The following is a 17,299-nucleotide window of genomic DNA, read 5'->3' on the forward strand; positions in this document are numbered from 1 at the left end:
CACTGAGAGTACATCTGTATGGAGTGGGAACTCACTCGCTTTCACTGTCACAACCACTCACAACAGCCATCTGTAATGCTGTTATGTGGAGCACTGTGTCCCTTTGTCCCTTACACACACACGCACTGGCAGCTACACACGCCCTCACACTTAAAAGTACACACAAATGTGCACGCAGACACGCTGTAACCTTTCACACGACAACAAATGAACCAGCACAAACAGACATTAACATAATGCTAGGTTCTAATTGCGGGAGCATGTGTTTCTAATGAAAAAGTTGTTTTAGGGTTTTATTCCGCTCGGCTGTCAAACAATTCAGCCGTGTTTTGAAATATAATTGTGGGGACTGTAAGAGTTTCGAAACCAAACCAAAACACTGCTGCGATCCTGGTTTCTAATGTTTCTAATTTGTTAAAATATGCTGAGTGAATGACAAAAGTAGAAGTCCAACCTGCCAAGAAAAACATATCAGAGGCAGGGCCATGTGGAAATACAGAGACTCTTTTAGAAACATGATCAATGTAACCTTTGTTACAGGAAGGAGGAGAGGCAGGGAGAGTGGAGGGGGAGGAGAGTGGGAGGCAAGGAGACAACATACAGAGACAGTAGGTTCATGTTTGTGTACATGTTTATTTATCGCTATATCCACAGCGCAGTGTGTACAGTAGGTGCAAAGTGTAAAAATTCAAGTGGACATTTTTGTCCTGCTTATGTATATCCCACATTATAATGAGCGAGCATTGTTGTGGTGAAGAGATGATTTTTCTCTGCAGAGCGAATATGTTAGAGGTTCTTTTTAACAAACTGTCAAATACCAAAAGGAAGAGGAGAAGAATTTAATTGTTTACAGATGGAAACTATATCTCTTACTTCTCTCTTAGGCTGGACTGAGGAGGATGTGTAACCCCCCCCCCCATTCCCCACTTCCAACCCAAAACTAACATACAGCCTGGAAGTGGGCTGGGGAGTGTATGCATAAGTGTGTTTGTGTGTATGTGTAAGTGTGTGTTGGTGAGGGGGTAGAGCAGCATTCATATGGCTGCAGAGCATCTCTTTTTTTCCCCCTGCTGCTCCTTGCCTCTCTTTCTCTCTGTCTCGCCTTCCCTCCCCACATATCTGTTTCTCCGAAGAATAACATACAAACCCTCTGTGAAAGGATTCATGGTTTATTAAACCAGAGGTCCTTTTCCTGTTTCAACACTGAAAATAAAAAAAAAATAAATACCACAGTTTGTTTTCTCTCCCTCTGGCTTAGTCCTCTATCTCTCCATCTATTTTCATAGTTTCTTTTTTGACATTTCTTCTTCTTCTGTCATCTTGCCTCAGTCTTTTTAACTTTGCTTTCATGATTCTTACCCTAAACTTTCCTTGCTTGAACATCATGTGTACTGTTTTTTGTCTCAATCTCTTAGACACCAATCAGCCCCACAGCCCATTAAAGCGGAGTGTGTGACCATCGAATGGCTCCCACTAGTTTACACCCCGTGTCTGCTCTGGCAGTGTGTGTGTTACAATGAGGGCAGGCTAAGATAACTCAGGGTAATGTATTGTCCTGAGCGCGCACCCTGACAGTTCCCCCTGTCGGTGCCTGGTCATTCATTACTACTAATTTGACATGTTTACGGACCCCCCTCCTAACATTACATACTTAAGGCAATTGACTGACCTTAAATGGAAACACCTACAGCCGCGCGGCATGTCAATACCAGTTGAGGATGTTTGTGTCTGTGTGCTGTGAACCTGCGTGCATGCTCTCTCTTGTGTACCTGCAAAGTGGTGCATCAATATAGAGTTAGTGGTTAATCTGGAGGAGCAGGTGAGTTATGTCTGCAGAGATGGGTTCAAGCCTTATCTGAGTAAGTGTGTGTAATGTAGCTAAGAGGTGAACAATTCAGGAGATAATGCAGGAGGTGTGTGTGTCTGTTAGAAGGAGAGATTAGACCTTTAAGAGGCTATATCTGTTTTGATTTCAATCAGTCTCTAATTCCCCTCCTCTGTTTGTGTTTTTCCATATTCAGCACTTAAATACAGTGTTGTGTCATTAAACGGCCAATCTTGCGTTTTCTCTCCCTGATACACAACATTAATCACCAATTAGCTTGTCCTGTGACTGGCCACCTCTCTCATTAGAATATGATAGAATATAATGGCACTTAATGATGCTTAGGAAACATAATTAAATGACTGAGTTGTAGAACATGTGGAAGAAGCGCGATGCATCAATCAAAGACGACCCTGTCAATCCAGCGCTCATCACCAGTGTCTGCGTGTGTGAAAACGGAGGTGGGTACGCGCCGGAACTACTGGCCTCTGTCGTGACCTCATTAGGGAGAAATGAAGGGTGGACGTATCCCCATCACAAGATACCGTTGGTGCTTCAAAGTGTGAACAACATTAATATGTGACTGTCTCTGCCTCTGTGTGAATGTCAGTTGGTCTATCTGGCTGCAGATGAGAAAAAAAGGCCATCTCTCTGAGGTATCTGCATCTAGCTCTAATTAGCATGTGAATAAATGTAATAAATAATCTATATTATTTATGGATTTGCTTTTATCATTAATCAACATAACAAAAAGCTTGTCTAATGTGTTCGCTGCAGTCACCACTGTACCTTCAGCTGAGGGGAGGATGGAATGGGAGAGAGAGGGAAAGTAGGAGGAGGGGGGGGGGCAAATAGCTTATCTTTTTTTTTTTTTTTTCATTCCAGTAGAACAATAAAGATAAGTGTTCTACATGCTTGCTTAACACACACAGATCGCTGGCCTCCTCCCCTCTTCCCCCTCTCTGCAGGCAGTGGTGAAATGCATCTCCCTATCTCCATCTCTCTAACATCCATTACATACCCCAGCCCCTCACCTCCCTACTCATTAAGCCAACACACAGTAAATTAGCAGCAGCAATTACAGGGAGTATAAAGCACGGGCTCTGCTGGGCTCCCTCTGACAGGTACCACACAGATCATAGACAGACACCCACAGTCACCGGGATAATTACTGTGGGAAACGACCACACAAGTGCGAGCGCAAATACGAATGTGAGTGCACACTCACCCTTACATGCCTGTGCTCAGATATGCTCTATTGTACATACAGGCATGTTCGTGCATACACAGATGCAGAAAGTTGACTTGTGTGCGCCTTCTAAAGTGCACATACACACTGTAAGTAAGGCCAGGAATGCAACCTGCTTCACATTGCCCGTCTACATCTCTTTATGATGTCCATTGTGACTATTTTCCAACATAGAAGTGTATTAATATTAATTTCTCCACTCCTTGTGTTTTGCACACTCTCTAGGTCTGCTTCCACTCTGAATACCCCCCACCTTACACCCACTCCTGTCCTCTCTCCTCTCCATCTCTCTCCTTTCTTTATCTGGGATCCCCATGGGGACTCCTGCTTTTCTTTCAAATACGCTTCTCTGCTCTTCCTCCCCTCATGTGTCCATGCAGTGAAGGAGAATGAGAAAAAGAAAGAGGTGGAGTAGGAGAGTGAGGAATGTGTGCATTAATATATTTCATTAGGATACTAGCAGCACAGAAGCTCCTGAACAGCACCCTTCTTGATGTGTAGAGGCTCTGCCGACTTTATCCAGAGTTTTCCAGGAATAGTGCCTTTAATGTTGGGTCTCCGGAGGGCTGAGGTCTGCTGGCTCCCCGCTGCCCTCGGCCTCCCACTCCTATTGTCCTCCTCCCACACTGACCAGTTATCTGAGCCTGAAAACCAGCTGGAAGTGAGGAGCAGAACGGGTTCACCTTTTGTCTATGTGTATTTATGATTTATGAGTGTGTGCACATTTGATTGTGTGTGTGTGTTGCACTGTAAGTCTATGTTTGGGAGTCCCTGGAGCAGCTCGGCTCTACGCAGTTGGTGCTTGACACACTAATCAAAAACATTAGGCCCTAGGACTCATTTTCCCCAGGACTAAGTGTGCAACCTCCATAATTCAATAATCCACCTCTTACTGCTAAACCCCGCACACTACCTCCCACTTTACTGTTTGTCAGCAAACTATCAACTCTGTTATTAGATATAGCAGTGAAAAGGCCCTGTGCAGCTATGAACCTTTGGGCAATTAAGGAGGCAAACTCACACAGGCACAGTGTTTACGAGTACTTATTTCATCAGAACTTCCAGGTCGTCTTGCTCTCTCCCCTTGGCATTACGGAAGTCTCCAGTTACCGTGGAGACCCTGGAATAGTTTGAGGTCAGCAGAATCCTGGGATCCGCTGTTTTCACAAGCTAATCCAATCGCAGCTTTCTAAATTAGATATGCAAAAAATAAAAAAGAAATTAATTTTCTGCTGATGACCGGGTATGCAAATGATGACTCAATTATGGTGGGCTGGTGCCTTTGCAATTAATAACCTTGGAATCATCATTAACTAATATGTTTAGGAGGAAACTTGTCAACCTAACCATGTTCCCCATGCCATCAGTAATGCATTAATGAATTAGATTCATTAGAGAAAGGAGCCAAAGCAGGGGGAGGGGATGAAGGCCTGTTTCTGACCTGTGATATTATACATAGCCACTCAGCTAGTCTTGGGCGATGGCCTGTCAGCTGTTTAAAAAAGGCCATTTCAGGAAGAAAATTAAGGAAAATGATCCATCTTGGTGCTCTGTGGGTTGAATGAGCCACATTTCACTTTGCTGATCATATGAAATATTAAATAAAATGACACCTGACAAAGTCACAGACAAGAAGTAACTTTAATTAACATTGTGAGAGTCCAAAAGTTATCTTACAGCTCAATTTTCATCAAAAACAATAACAATCTATACAGTAGAATTTTTTTTTTATTCCCTTATATCATAGAGCTGTTCAGTGTATTTGCAGTCAAAGACAAACAGAGGAAAAAATAGACACCAGCTATTTGGTTTGAAACTTTTTTTGTTGTTGTTGTTTGTTACCTAAATACAAAACTTTATCACCCATTACCAATATTCATACTCAAGATGGAACTTTGCTTACAAAGATGCCATTGTATGACAACAGACCTCTGTAGTTCATTTGAAACAGATATGATGTGGCCCCCCTCTTGCCCTGGCCCAGACCGGTACAGGCACACAAATGCCTGAAAAACACTTGTCTGTCAGCAGGCGCCTGTGTTAAAAACGTCCTTTCTACCCTCTTAACAAAACCAGGCTCTAGAAAAGAAAAGCAGAGAGAAAAGCCCTATTCTCTGTCCAGCAACAGCTTGAAGACACACGGCAGACACAAAGAAAAGACTACAGAAATGGCCATTGCGCCACGGAGTTCCTTTTCATGCTTCCTCACATGTTCTTGTTCGGTTTAACTCGTAATGAAGCTGTATTGTCCAGCAGCTAATACAGGGAGAGGAGGACTAGGGGATCGGCTGTCAGATACTGGAGTCAGACCGTCGACTCCATGTGCGAAATTGAAATTGTGCTGTGACAGTGCTCGTCTTCACTGTGTGCCTCTCTGTACTACAATTTAAACAGCTCTGTGTTGTCATGCTGTTGTGATCCTGTGGTTGATGAAAGCTATTACCATTGTGTTGAAATGATTTCATTAATCAAAAAAAAAAAACAGCTACATAATCGCTTTAAAAAAGTGTTTCTGTAAACACTAATGTGCAGTGAGCACTGCAGAGTCAGGCTGCTCTGACTGCCTTTCAAAGCGTGCCATCGCTGTAGCATTATAGTACATTGGGGTGTGAGTGTTTGTTGAATTATGGCTCTTTGTATTCTAGTCTGGCTTCAGCACCAAACAGAGTGGGTTTGTGCTTCGTCCCCAAGTTCTCATGAATTCCTCTGTGGCAAGAGACAATTGTGGTGAGGGTAGAAAACTGTACACGTGATTGAATGAAGAATGGGTTTGCATTGTTAAGGCATCTAGACTGCTGGTAAAGATTACAGTGACAGAAAAAAAAAGAAAGAGTATATAGATACAGTATGTAAGCAAGCATAAATAACATTGGAACAGAAAGAACAAAGGGGAAAAAGGGGGAACACAAAGAAAGAAAAACAGAGCATTTTCTTAGTTCTCTTGGTTTCCACACACAAAGAAAGAACCCATGCATATTATCAGTTCAAGAACAGTATCAATCTGAAAGCCTCAAAGGTTCAAACAAAAAGATAGAGATTTACAGTATATATTAATGTGTGTTTATATCCTTTAAAAAAAATCTACTTCAACCAAATACTCTGAATAAGATGCTACTTTTTTGCAATACAATAAACATTTTCATAAGGAAAAAAAAAGTTTTTTTTTTTTATTAAGTTACAAATAATACAAAAATAGACAATGGCATGTTTTGAATCAATAAATGAAAGCAATACCGATGCAAATAAAAACAATCAACATAGAAAGAAAAAAAAAAGATTTAAAAAGTCACATTTAAATAGTGAGAGACAACAGTACATAACAAAACACTGTGAAATATGTTCACTTACTGTATTAAACATACACAACACAACAAAACGAGGGTGAGAGTCAATGTACAAATACAAGGGATAAATACATTATTTATAGGATATTTTACAGGAATCCCCTATTTGTATCCAAACCCATGTTTCTCATGTTTAGCAGATGAGATATTGACAACACACAGTAAATCTATCGTCTGCACTGAGAAGCTGCCTTAAGACATTTAATGTTTACATTTCAAACTAGAGCTATTGAAAAAAAAAGAAAAGAAATGTCAGATGAAAAAAAAAAGAAAAAAATCAACATTTTTTTTATATACAAAAATATATCACATATATCACGCATTTACTCTAATTTGATATTTTCTAGGCTCCTTCAGTACAGTGCTGGCTGGACGCGCACATCCTCTGGCTTTTCAAGTCTTCACTAAAATCTCAGACAAAAAGTCAGTTTTGGCTAAATCTTCACCTCTTCTTCCCCTGGCAAGCAGAAAAGCATATTGCAAACAGCTCAATCCTCACAGTTTTATCAATATTCAAAGAAAAAGAAAAAATGGGGGGTAAAATAATCAAATGTGGAGATTCTGATGCTGAAACAGCATAGGGAGATTTTAAGGGACTGTTTTTAGATGTACGGGAAAATTAGCAGCAAAAATTGAGGGGTGATTTTCTTAGTTTTTGTTTCCTTTTTTGTATTTTCTGTTGCTGACCTTAGTTGTTTGGCCAGTGCGTTATTATGTGGTTTTAATGAGCCGGCTAAGTTAGGAAGAGAAGTCATGTAAACTTCATGGCCAAAACCAACAAAAACCATCACTGCTGCTCGTAAGAGTCAGGGGTTGCAAGATGGCGTGGGGGCCTCCAGGATTCAAACCCAAACCTTGCAGGCATAAAAATAAAGATAAATTAATGCTCAATAGTTGAGGTCAGTGTCACACGGAGGGCAAACTATTAGTCTCTATACACTCCATCCAACGCGGTGTCAGAAAAGCTACACTAATTCAGCCAAAAGGGAAATAACATCACAAAGGTTCATATTGTCCCCTTTCTCTTCTCCCCTATCCCTTCAAATGAAATCCAACTGGAAAGACCTGAGTTTAACAGAGTCTTGAGTCTTATCTTGACTTCCTTCAGTTCAGCTCTGGAGCATAACAGAGACTCGCCAGACTCCGCAACTGTGTCTTTTCCTCTGAACATTCCCAAATCTCCAGCTATCCCCGATTCCTCTACATGGGTGGAACGATCATCCCAGGGATCGCTGCTTTGTGGGAAAAGAGGGGGAGGAATAGGGAGTAAATGGGAGATTGAGGGGTAAGGAAAGAAACAGAGAGAGAGAGAGAGGGGGGGGGGTCAGTCATGTGATTGCTGGGTTTCATCTGTCATCACAACAGTCACATAAGAGAAATGTGCTCCAGCATCTGGCGAACAAAGACGACTCTCCCTCATTATCTCTTCATTCCGAGGCCCCAGAATCAAAACATTTTTTCTCCGCTGCGCCGCCAACTTGGCATTCATTGACGACATTGTTCAACTTTTCACAGGCCTTATGAGCAGCTTCATGCAAGAGCTGCCACTGTTAATTGCAAGTAGTTACAATGCGTGAGCAAAATGTGCATCATGGAGAGTAATTCGAACATGACAGTGATGTGACGAAGATGAAGAGGTGACGCAATTAGGCTCAATACAAACATGGAGATGAAAACTTTGATCCTGTCAGCTTCATTCACATTTTTTCTCCCTTGTATCATGCTCTGGCTTCCAACTCCAACATCTTCACCTCCTAACAAGCTACCTCCCCCATCACCCCTTTCCCCTCTCCTATGTTTAACACACAAGCCATCACAAGGAGAAATTCTTCATATAACATATTGGCTCCCTATTGATTCCCCCCGCCCTTCAATCCACTAATTCTCAGGTTATTTCCTAAATGTCCCCAGCTTGTTGGGATTAACAGAATGGTGTGTGTGTGCATGGATATGTGTCTGTGTGATCAGTGCACAGTGGCCATTGGCCCTTGGGTCACTGTGGTCAGTGCTCATCAACACTGCCAGAGGAAGTGAGGAAGTGCTTAGCTTGGGACTCTGATAAAGATTCCCATCCATCATCTCCCTCTCTCTTTCAGGATCTCAACACCATACAACATCCTGCCTAGACGAACAGACACTGCATTGCTTTCGATGGAAATGTTAGAACAGAATGACCCGTGGTGGCATAACAACCCCCTCCCTTCCTACAGAGACACCCACTGGGGCACGGGCAGGAAACAGGAAGTGAAAACAGGAAATAGAATACATATGGTGTTGCATGCTGTCTCTCTGACAAGTCAAGGGTGACAAATAAAAACAGAAAAGAGAAGGAAGGGTAGGGCAGGATGGTGCAAATGAGCGGTCTGGAATAGTGTGTAGCGCAAAGAAAACACAGAGAGAAAATTAAATAGAAGGATAACGTACTTCAGGAGAAGGCCAGGCCCTGCAGAGAGCTGGCTGATGAGTACTTGCTAGAGTCCACAAAAGACTGATCTACAGTAAGGAAGGATAGTGAGGGGTTCAAAGAAGGTAAAGAAAGAAAAAACAGGGAGGAGAAGAAGAAGAAGAAAAGGAACATTGGAGAAAGAAGTGGGGGGAAGTGAGAAATTGTTATAAGAGATGCAGAAAAACTGGATTAAAGCTTAAGGAGGAACAACTCTGAGTAAAATAGATCTTTTACGATTCAAACCTTCAATATGTACCTAAACTACAGCTCTATTCTCATTTCTACTTAAATAGATTCAAAGAGGCAACATTTTCAACAGCTTACCTTGCAGGCTGTTAGCGTTTGCGCTGGTGCATGTGGGAGGAGGGGAGTTCTGGGGTCGAACAACGGGGGCAAAGGCGCTCTTCTGCTTTACAGCGGCAGATACCATGTTGGCTGGCGAGAAAGAGAAGATGCCCGAGGAGCTGCTGCAGTTGGAGGGCAGGCTTGTCGAAGAGGCCATGGTTGGACTGGACGGGACGACTGAGAGATGAGAAAAGGGGCAGGAAAGGGTGTTTAAGGGGAGGATAGGGAGTGGAATGTTAGGGATGAGGGATGGCGAGGAGGGATGAAGATATAACCAGGGTTAGAGTGAGGGCCGAGGGCAGAGGACGGGCAGACGGGATGAACAGAAAGGGACTGGTCAATGGATGATGGCAGGAGGGATAATATTTTGGACTCAGATCAACTGGCTCAGACTTGTTTTGCAGCCTGTTGTGTAGATGTGCAATTACCTGGCAATTAGATATTCCATAGCTAAGGCAAAAATGTGTTTGTTGGAAACTTGCAGTGGAAACAGCCCAAAGCTCTTTTTCCCCCCTCTGATTAGTATTTTGATGACTCATCCTGTGCTGAAGGCGAGCAGTCTGTAGATTACCATCTCCTCACATACTCGGGATGCTGAACCCATAATTTGTTTTCAGGGCAAATATCACTTTTACCCAAGATAATGATGCAAGTGATTTCAGTCAGCAACCAGAGCCAACCGTTTCAACAAATTAAAACAAATAGAATGATAAGATCCAATTAACAGTAATGTATTTCTTCAGCAGTTATTGGTATTTGACTGCACCTCAAACATGATTTACAAACTTAACAATGGTTGAAATAAATATGCATTGTTTCCACATGTATTTTCTTTTAGTTTGCCTGTAATACAAGGACTATGTCCCCTTGTGTTCATCCAAATGAAAAGGCACAGCCATGGGAGTTTTTGTCAGTCCATTTTTTGAAAATATTCAGGTGGAGCAGTATGTGTCAGGAACAGTATTGAATGAAAAAAAAATAAATGAGGAGTTTAAATTTTCAGAGGTAGGGTTTTGTTCAAGGATATCCCATTTAATTTATTCATTCATTTTTTAATTTTTTTTATGAAGAAATCATTAAGAATCAGAAGGCTTCCTGACATCAGAGCTAAGCTGAAACCTACTCAGAAGCAGGCCATGAGAGGAGCAAATATTTTATATCTAAAAATGTTTTTATATCTAAAACATTTCAAATCTCAAAAATTCCTAAAGGGGTTGGAGCAACTGCTGTATTGTGGATTTTAGTCGGTATTATGATTATTCATTGTGAAGATTTACATTAAATTGCAGTGGACCACAGACTGTATTGTATTGTGTGGTGGAGAAAAAGTAGTGACAAACAACTGTCTGATGCAGAATTGACGTGGTGTAACAATCCACAATGTAGCTCTCACTCAAACCGCTATGAAATTTTTGAGGTTTAAATTGTTTTAGGCAGAGCGAATTTAGCTCTTTTCATGGCCCCTTTCTGAGTAGCTTTAAGCTTGGCTCATCTGAAAGGATTTGTTTCTAATTCACCGTAGTGACTGAGCGATGACTGACTGAGAGAAAATCTACTGTAAATACATTTTAACTCTAAGTTAGAAAAATTGCAGAAAACACAGATGTGACATGTTGGCTTGCTGTTGGCCACGGCTCAAATTCCCAGGTCAAAGTTCATCAGACTTGAACACTGATCATCATAATTATGCAGTAAGAAATTGATTTTGCCATGATGTTTTTCTGTTTTAAATGTCGCTGTGACTGGCCCACCATGTCCTATGAGAGAATTTCTCAACACGAGTTGCACATCATCAAAACAGATCCAGATTTAATTCTGTGACTATTTAAAATGCAAGATAGCAGTACAGGATTAAAAAAAGGAAGCTCCAAACAACTTCTGTGAAATAATTCTGAGATTAAATTTAGGGATTTTTACACGGCAGCTGTTATCTGGATTTATTGTGACTACTGTAATCACGAGCATCATACTGAGACAAAAATGACCAGATGGTTATCTTCACAAGCAAAATCCTGTCTTCAACTGACATCATTCCATCCATCCATTTTCCAGGGTTTGTCTTTTGTCTGTTAATACACTAAGAGCATTTTCCCCCTCAGTGATTTTACAATCAACTGAGTCGTATTTCACCTGCCCTCTGATATCTGCGTCTGCCTTTATTGTTGTTATTATCCAACACTTAGCTTTTATAGCTCTTCCTGACAAATCCTCGCAATAAAGTCATAATCCATTTATGAAGGGGCCTAACTAATCAATTAATGAAAATTGGACCTACAAAGGCAGGCTGAGGGGCCATTGATTGAAAGTGTCTGTGTGGGGCCGATGAGCCTGTTAAAATACTTGTTAACACCCAGGAATCAAAGAGCTGAAATGGAATTGCTTCTCTAGCAATTAGTTTATTGATTTAATCAAGGGTCTTTAATGTAGAGGGTGAATGTGTGTGTGCAGAGGTGGTAGGGTGCACGCGTTTCGAAGAAGGTGCTAGGTGGTCTGCTCCCTTGGCCAATAAAGCTGGGATTTGCGTTTGACTCTGCTCTTAAAGAAACAGATGAGCCAGCTGAACTGCATGCAATATATGTGAGTCAATTCTTGATCCCACTTCTGTTTGTCAATCCCACTCAGAAATTTATTCTCCCATTTTCAAATTGCCCTGATTCAGTCTTTTTATTTCCCCTCAATGCTTAATTCCATCACCTTTTTCTAGGTTTCAGATCTAGGATGTGGTGTATTTACTCACTAGCATAGGGCGAGTTTCCTGCAGATCCATTGAGAAAGTTAGGCGAGGTGCCCAGGGTTGCCATGCCAGAGTTAGCGTAGCCATTCATGCTAGTGGAGACGGAGCTGTAACTACTCTGCTGGGGAGTGGAGCTGGGGACATAACCATGAGGGGACACACTGCTTGTATTCCTACTGAAACCTATGGACAGGGAGAGAAAAGAGAAAAGAAGAAAAACTTGCGTTAGGGGATGTAGCAGATGGGACACAAAACAAAACGAGAAAGCCTTCATGCAGTGCTGCCAAGTATTCTGCTCATAACAAGACTAATGGACTTAGCATTAGAAGCCAAAAGAAATTTTTGAAAAATCATAGATAACATATGGCAAAGTGAGAAGGCAATGAACAAAGTGGAGGAAGAATGATAAAAGAGATCCAACTACTGAAACAAGAGGCCTTTAAACCCTACTGGCTCCTCTCCAAATTTAGATACATTGATAAGGCAATTAACACTAAAAGGCCTCTGCAGCTCTATTATAATTTATAAAGAATGAAGCTGGTATCTCTGACAGGACTTATCTCTCCCTTAGAGGGGAATTCAACACAAGGCAGACAGTATGGGAGAGAAGGCGATAAATATATTCCTCAAGTCCAACATGCTGACGGTGGAGGAAAAACAGCTGGAATTGAACATCAGGAATTCCTACACTCTAGTACAGCAAGGACTGTCTTTTTTATTGTCATCTTTCTTCTTCACTACACTACACTTCCATAATTAGCATCTACTCTCTCCATTCTTGTCTTCCATAACCTGGAAACAAACTATGTGATACAGGAAAGCAGCTGATCTCTCTTGTTTTCTTCACATCTGCAGATGTTTCCAGATGAAGATGAAGGGCAGAGGAAGCTCATTGGAATTATTGAGACACATCCAGTGGCTGGTCCATCCACTCTCCTCTTGCTCCCCTGATACATGTGATGAATCACCACTGACTGCACCCACATCTCTCTCTGTCAGACAGGGGCTGACCCCAGTCTGATATACACACCCCGAGGACCCACTCATATTTCTCCATCGCACTCCATCCATGACTCTCTTTTTCTCCATTCTTCACTCTTTCAAAGGCGTTTTTTCCTCCTTTCAAGTTTTCCCCAGTCCTTACTGCCACTACCTTCCCCTTCCCTCTCCTCCTCCTGTCCTCCTTTTTTCAGACTTACTTGTTTGTTCCATTCTCTTAAATCACCCCCTCTGAATTTCCCATATGAAAAATAAAATCTCTCTTGCACTACCCATCTTTACTATCCATCCTGAATAGAGAAAATAAACAAGTCACTGTCACTTTTCCCCCCAACGATAGAGCCCTGGTTGCATTTGCTCACCCTGATTGGCTGTTTGCGCCACCTCTGACCCGGTGAAGGAGTTTACAGCCATCATGCCGGCATGGACTGAGCTGCTGCCGAGACTGGCTAGCTGGTTGTGCCCTCGTGGCACTGTTGTATACAGGGCCTCTGCGATATCTGCCGCTCTTTTCAGAATCATCTCCTGACAAAGAACAAGTAGAAGAAGAAAGAAAAAAAAGAAAAAAATGCTGTGGTTAGCAACATAAAAGGGGATATTAGAACATATAATACACCTGCGATTCAGGCTTTATAGTCTCACAAGAATGCCAGATCTCCGCTTGAGATATTGCGCATGTAAACCGAGCAGACCTGAGTGTTTTTTATATCAGCAGTCACTAGGAGCAGTGGGATTGGTTCCAATAAATGGTGGGAAGCCTCATTAACAGACTCATCAACTCTTTTGCCTGTCTCTTCCTCCCAGTTTTGTGTTTTTAATCCTCTCCTCCTTCAAAGTCAAGCCTTAATCCCACTTCTTCTTTCCTCCATCTATCTTTGTATTCTCCTTATTCCTTCTACAGTTAGCTTTTATTGCACTTCTCCATTTCTCCTATGAGCTGATAAAAGCAATGACATATTCCCATGCGTATGTTCATGGAGTAACAGATCTTGGGAAAGCACAGCAGGGTGATGCGGGGCCAGCAGAGACGCTGCCTTTGATGTTGCCAGTGGTCTGAGCCACAAATATAATTTTAACTAGGAAGAGATATGGATGTTTGTGTTAAACTGTGTGTGCATGTTTGTGTTTGCACTTGTGCGTGTGTTTACTCGTACCTGGTTATTGTGAGGCATCCCGTACAAGGCCTCTACCAGGTCTGCTGCTCTCTTTAAAATCACCTCCTACAATCAAGCATAGAGAGGGGAAGGGGATTGATCACAAATGTGACGGCTCAAAGAGTTCAGTCACTTTTATTACGTTTCACTTCTTACATTATGCTGTGAATGCAGAACAGAGAGTGCGAGAGAAGAAAGAGGCAGGCAAAGGAAGGGAGAGGAAGAGAAATGGGCCTATCCCAGCACTTTGTTACTGGCTGGGCAGTTTGGGAGAGCAGCGGCAAGATACTGTTATCTGTGAATAAAACATGAGCCTATATCTCTCTATCAGTCAAGGATCTTCTACATCCTCTCCCTCCCTTCTGCCAGTGACGGATCATGAATCTACTGCACATGATCACACATCAATCTCATTTAACACAACATATCATCAGGTTGACGGCTATACAACTCGGCTCGTCAGTTAGAGCACACCCGTCTCCTGCCCTGTATTAACCCTGGTAATGATCCGAGTGAATGGCCCTGCATCCACTTTGTGTGATAAATGTAGAACATCATTGCTCAGGTGAAAACCGCCGAGTGGAATTTCCCACATCAAACATTTATCCTAACGTAGTGTTACCGCTTCTCCGTGCTCATTTTCTTCCCTTTCTCTGTCTCTATTCTTTTTCCTCCCTGAGTGTATGAGTGTGTGACTCCGGGCAGTCGTTATATATGTGCGTGCGTGTGATGTAGACACCCACAGCCCTACGAAACCCTTTTTAAAAGTTAATGTGCCGGGGCCAGGATATATGCTGTAGGCGCGACAACCAGAAAATTGCAGCCCCCCTCCCCTTCAACCTTCTCCTCGTTTCTTTCTCATCCACCAGCGCACACACACGCTGTGCGTTATACTCTCCTGAGTGTATCCCTTGCTGTGAACAAGCCCTGGAGCATGTGTGCTCTCTGTTCCGTGACACACCGCCTTTCAATCAGACCTCATATCACACACACACACAAGCACAACCGCACACGCAGCCACGCACATGTGAAGGCTGTCGAGCACACCCAAGACATGACGAGAGGGTCAGCAAAGCAATAAAGATTGTAGAGCGCTGTCCGAGGTGCTAAATTCACTCAATAATGGGAGCGCTGCCTCTGTGTTAACCTCCCATTACTAGCACTATCTGGGGGAGGCAGAAAGGGAGGCAGGGGGAGGAGGGGGAGAGAGGAGAGACCAGAGAGGAGGCCTGCTTGAGGTGATTGAGAGATGTAGCGGCCCTAGGAAGGTAAGTGGTTCTTTAGTATGTATGCACCGCTTCTCGCTTGCTTCTCTCTGCTTTTCCTCGACGCCCCTTGCCTCCCAGGGATTGCTAGATAGGTAGATGGATGGATGGAGGGGATGAAGGGGAGGAGGAGAAGAGGAAATGAGGGAAGTGTGAGGCATTAGGACACAAACAGATCTGCAGCTGGAGTGTAACGGTGTTCCGGGAGGACACTTGAAAGCTCAGTCATTTATTGTGTACTTCCCTCTAAACAGCCCTTCACCTCATTCTACTGTCTGTGCATCTCCTCCTCTAACATCTTCTCTTTCCTCACCTGTGTCTCCAAACCATTTCTTTTGTCTCCTTCCTCTTCTTCTTTCTATTAATCACTCTCTTGTGGTCTTGTGCCATGTCTGTACCTATCAGTCTCTCGTTAGCAAAAGGATCTGTCCAGTGGCTAAATACGATTAGGCAGCGCTCCAGAGTCATTTTGATAAACAGATAAATGTGGTTAGCGCTGTGCTGCCTCCCTAGCTCTGCTACTGTAAGAGGAGACCATTTCCTGGGCGAAGGGTCTCTTCCCGTAAAGTCAGGCCAACAGAGACGTCAACAGGAAGGGGAACCTGATCCAGACCAGAGCCTGGCCTCGTCTGGAAGGCCCCGTTACTCATTAACTGCACCCAGACCCCCAGCCACGCCACGGCCTTTGCTACACACCCTATAGTCTAGCTACCCAGCACTTCCTAGTCACTCTGACTGCCTGTCTATTAGCTATAGTGCTGTATGGGGGGCTGCTTTTAGCTGGACACTGGTCATTACCATGGCATATGGGGACAGAAAAGGCATTGCAAATATCCTGCTTGTTTCCACCTCTGAGTATGTGGATGTTTAAGAATCCCTGTTGCAAAATGTGTCATTAGAGTTGAATACATTAAGATGTCAGTCAGTTTTATCCCATTTTGAAATAGACCCAAGGAATACAACACAGAGGTTTTGCCTAAGTAGCTATGAATACCCATTTGTAGCTCAAGAAGTTGCCAGTGTGTGCCCCTCTTCTGCCCCAATGTAATGATTGAGCCCAACAGTTGGGAGAAGTGTGGTCAACAAAGTGTTATTACCTCAATAAAGGCACAAATCAATAGAGCTGAAATGAACAACCAGGCCTGCCAGGTACCGCTGTTCATTTAGAAGAAAAAGAGACACTACTGAGTGAGGGAGCAATAGGAAGAAGAGAAAAGAGATGGATGGATACAAAGATATTTAGAGAGATACAGGGGGTTGATAGGCTAAAGACTAGAACTCACCGGGACAAGTCTCACATCCACCAGACACGCAGCGAGGACAAGTGATTTCTCTATCTTTTCTCTGCTTCTACCTGGGCTCTTCATCTCCACCTCATGGTGACTTCCCTCCACTGAGTGTGTATGCTTGTGCAGGTGTGGCCATGTAGCAGTGTGTGTGAGAGTATTTCTATAAGTGTGTGCTGCTTTGTGGATGTGTGCTGGAAGTAATAAAGTCCACCCGGGGTTGACTTCGATCCACTGACCCAGCAGGAGGTAAGACTGGACAGCTATGATGGATCACCTAACCTGTTTCTGCCTCTCTCTTCTCCTCTCTCCCCTCAACCTCCTTTCCTCCTTCTTTTCCTTTTTTCCTCCCTTCCTCTATTCCTTTCCTTTCCACTTTGCCAGTCTAAATGACCTTATATGCAGTGGAAGGATGAATGGAGCTGCTTGTGCATTCGTTGCTCAACTAAAGTGTTTTTTTTAACAGAAAATTACTATGAATATAGGAAGATATGCTTATTTGCGTACTGCATACTGTCATGTATGGTCTACTGTCTAGACAGCACACAGATTCCTCTGTGGTCATGTAGTCCCTCTACCATGTATATCTATGAAATGTAAGAAGTTTTCAATAAATGTTTCTCCCACTTTTACCATGACAAGATCCCTATGA

The 17,299-nt window shown here is 42.8% G+C and overlaps 1 protein-coding gene across 3 annotated transcripts in view; it reads right to left on the reverse strand.

The window, feature by feature from the left end:
- Positions 1–4,696: 4,696 nt before the first annotated feature.
- ebf1a (EBF transcription factor 1a) overlaps positions 4,697–17,299 on the reverse strand; it is a 54,220-nt gene continuing 41,617 nt past the window's right edge. The window contains exons 12-17 of one of the 3 annotated variants that reach the window (XM_072396057.1): positions 14,097–14,162; positions 13,305–13,467; positions 11,947–12,126; positions 9,189–9,386; positions 8,843–8,911; positions 4,697–7,650 (exon numbers count right to left, since the gene is read on the reverse strand). In XM_072396057.1, coding sequence (XP_072252158.1) covers positions 8,844–8,911; positions 9,189–9,386; positions 11,947–12,126; positions 13,305–13,467; positions 14,097–14,162 — 675 coding nt within the window. In that variant the 3' untranslated portion in view covers positions 4,697–7,650; position 8,843. Of the gene's footprint in view, positions 7,654–8,842; positions 8,912–9,188; positions 9,387–11,946; positions 12,127–13,304; positions 13,468–14,096; positions 14,163–17,299 lie in introns of all 3 variants that reach the window. The other 2 variants (XM_072396058.1, XM_072396059.1) reach the window with 2 other exon arrangements.

The sequence above is a fragment of the Leuresthes tenuis genome, unplaced genomic scaffold (assembly GCF_036924035.1).
Source record: "Leuresthes tenuis unplaced genomic scaffold, fLeuTen1.0.hap1 SCAF_11, whole genome shotgun sequence".
Taxonomy (NCBI): Eukaryota; Metazoa; Chordata; class Actinopteri; order Atheriniformes; family Atherinopsidae; genus Leuresthes; species Leuresthes tenuis.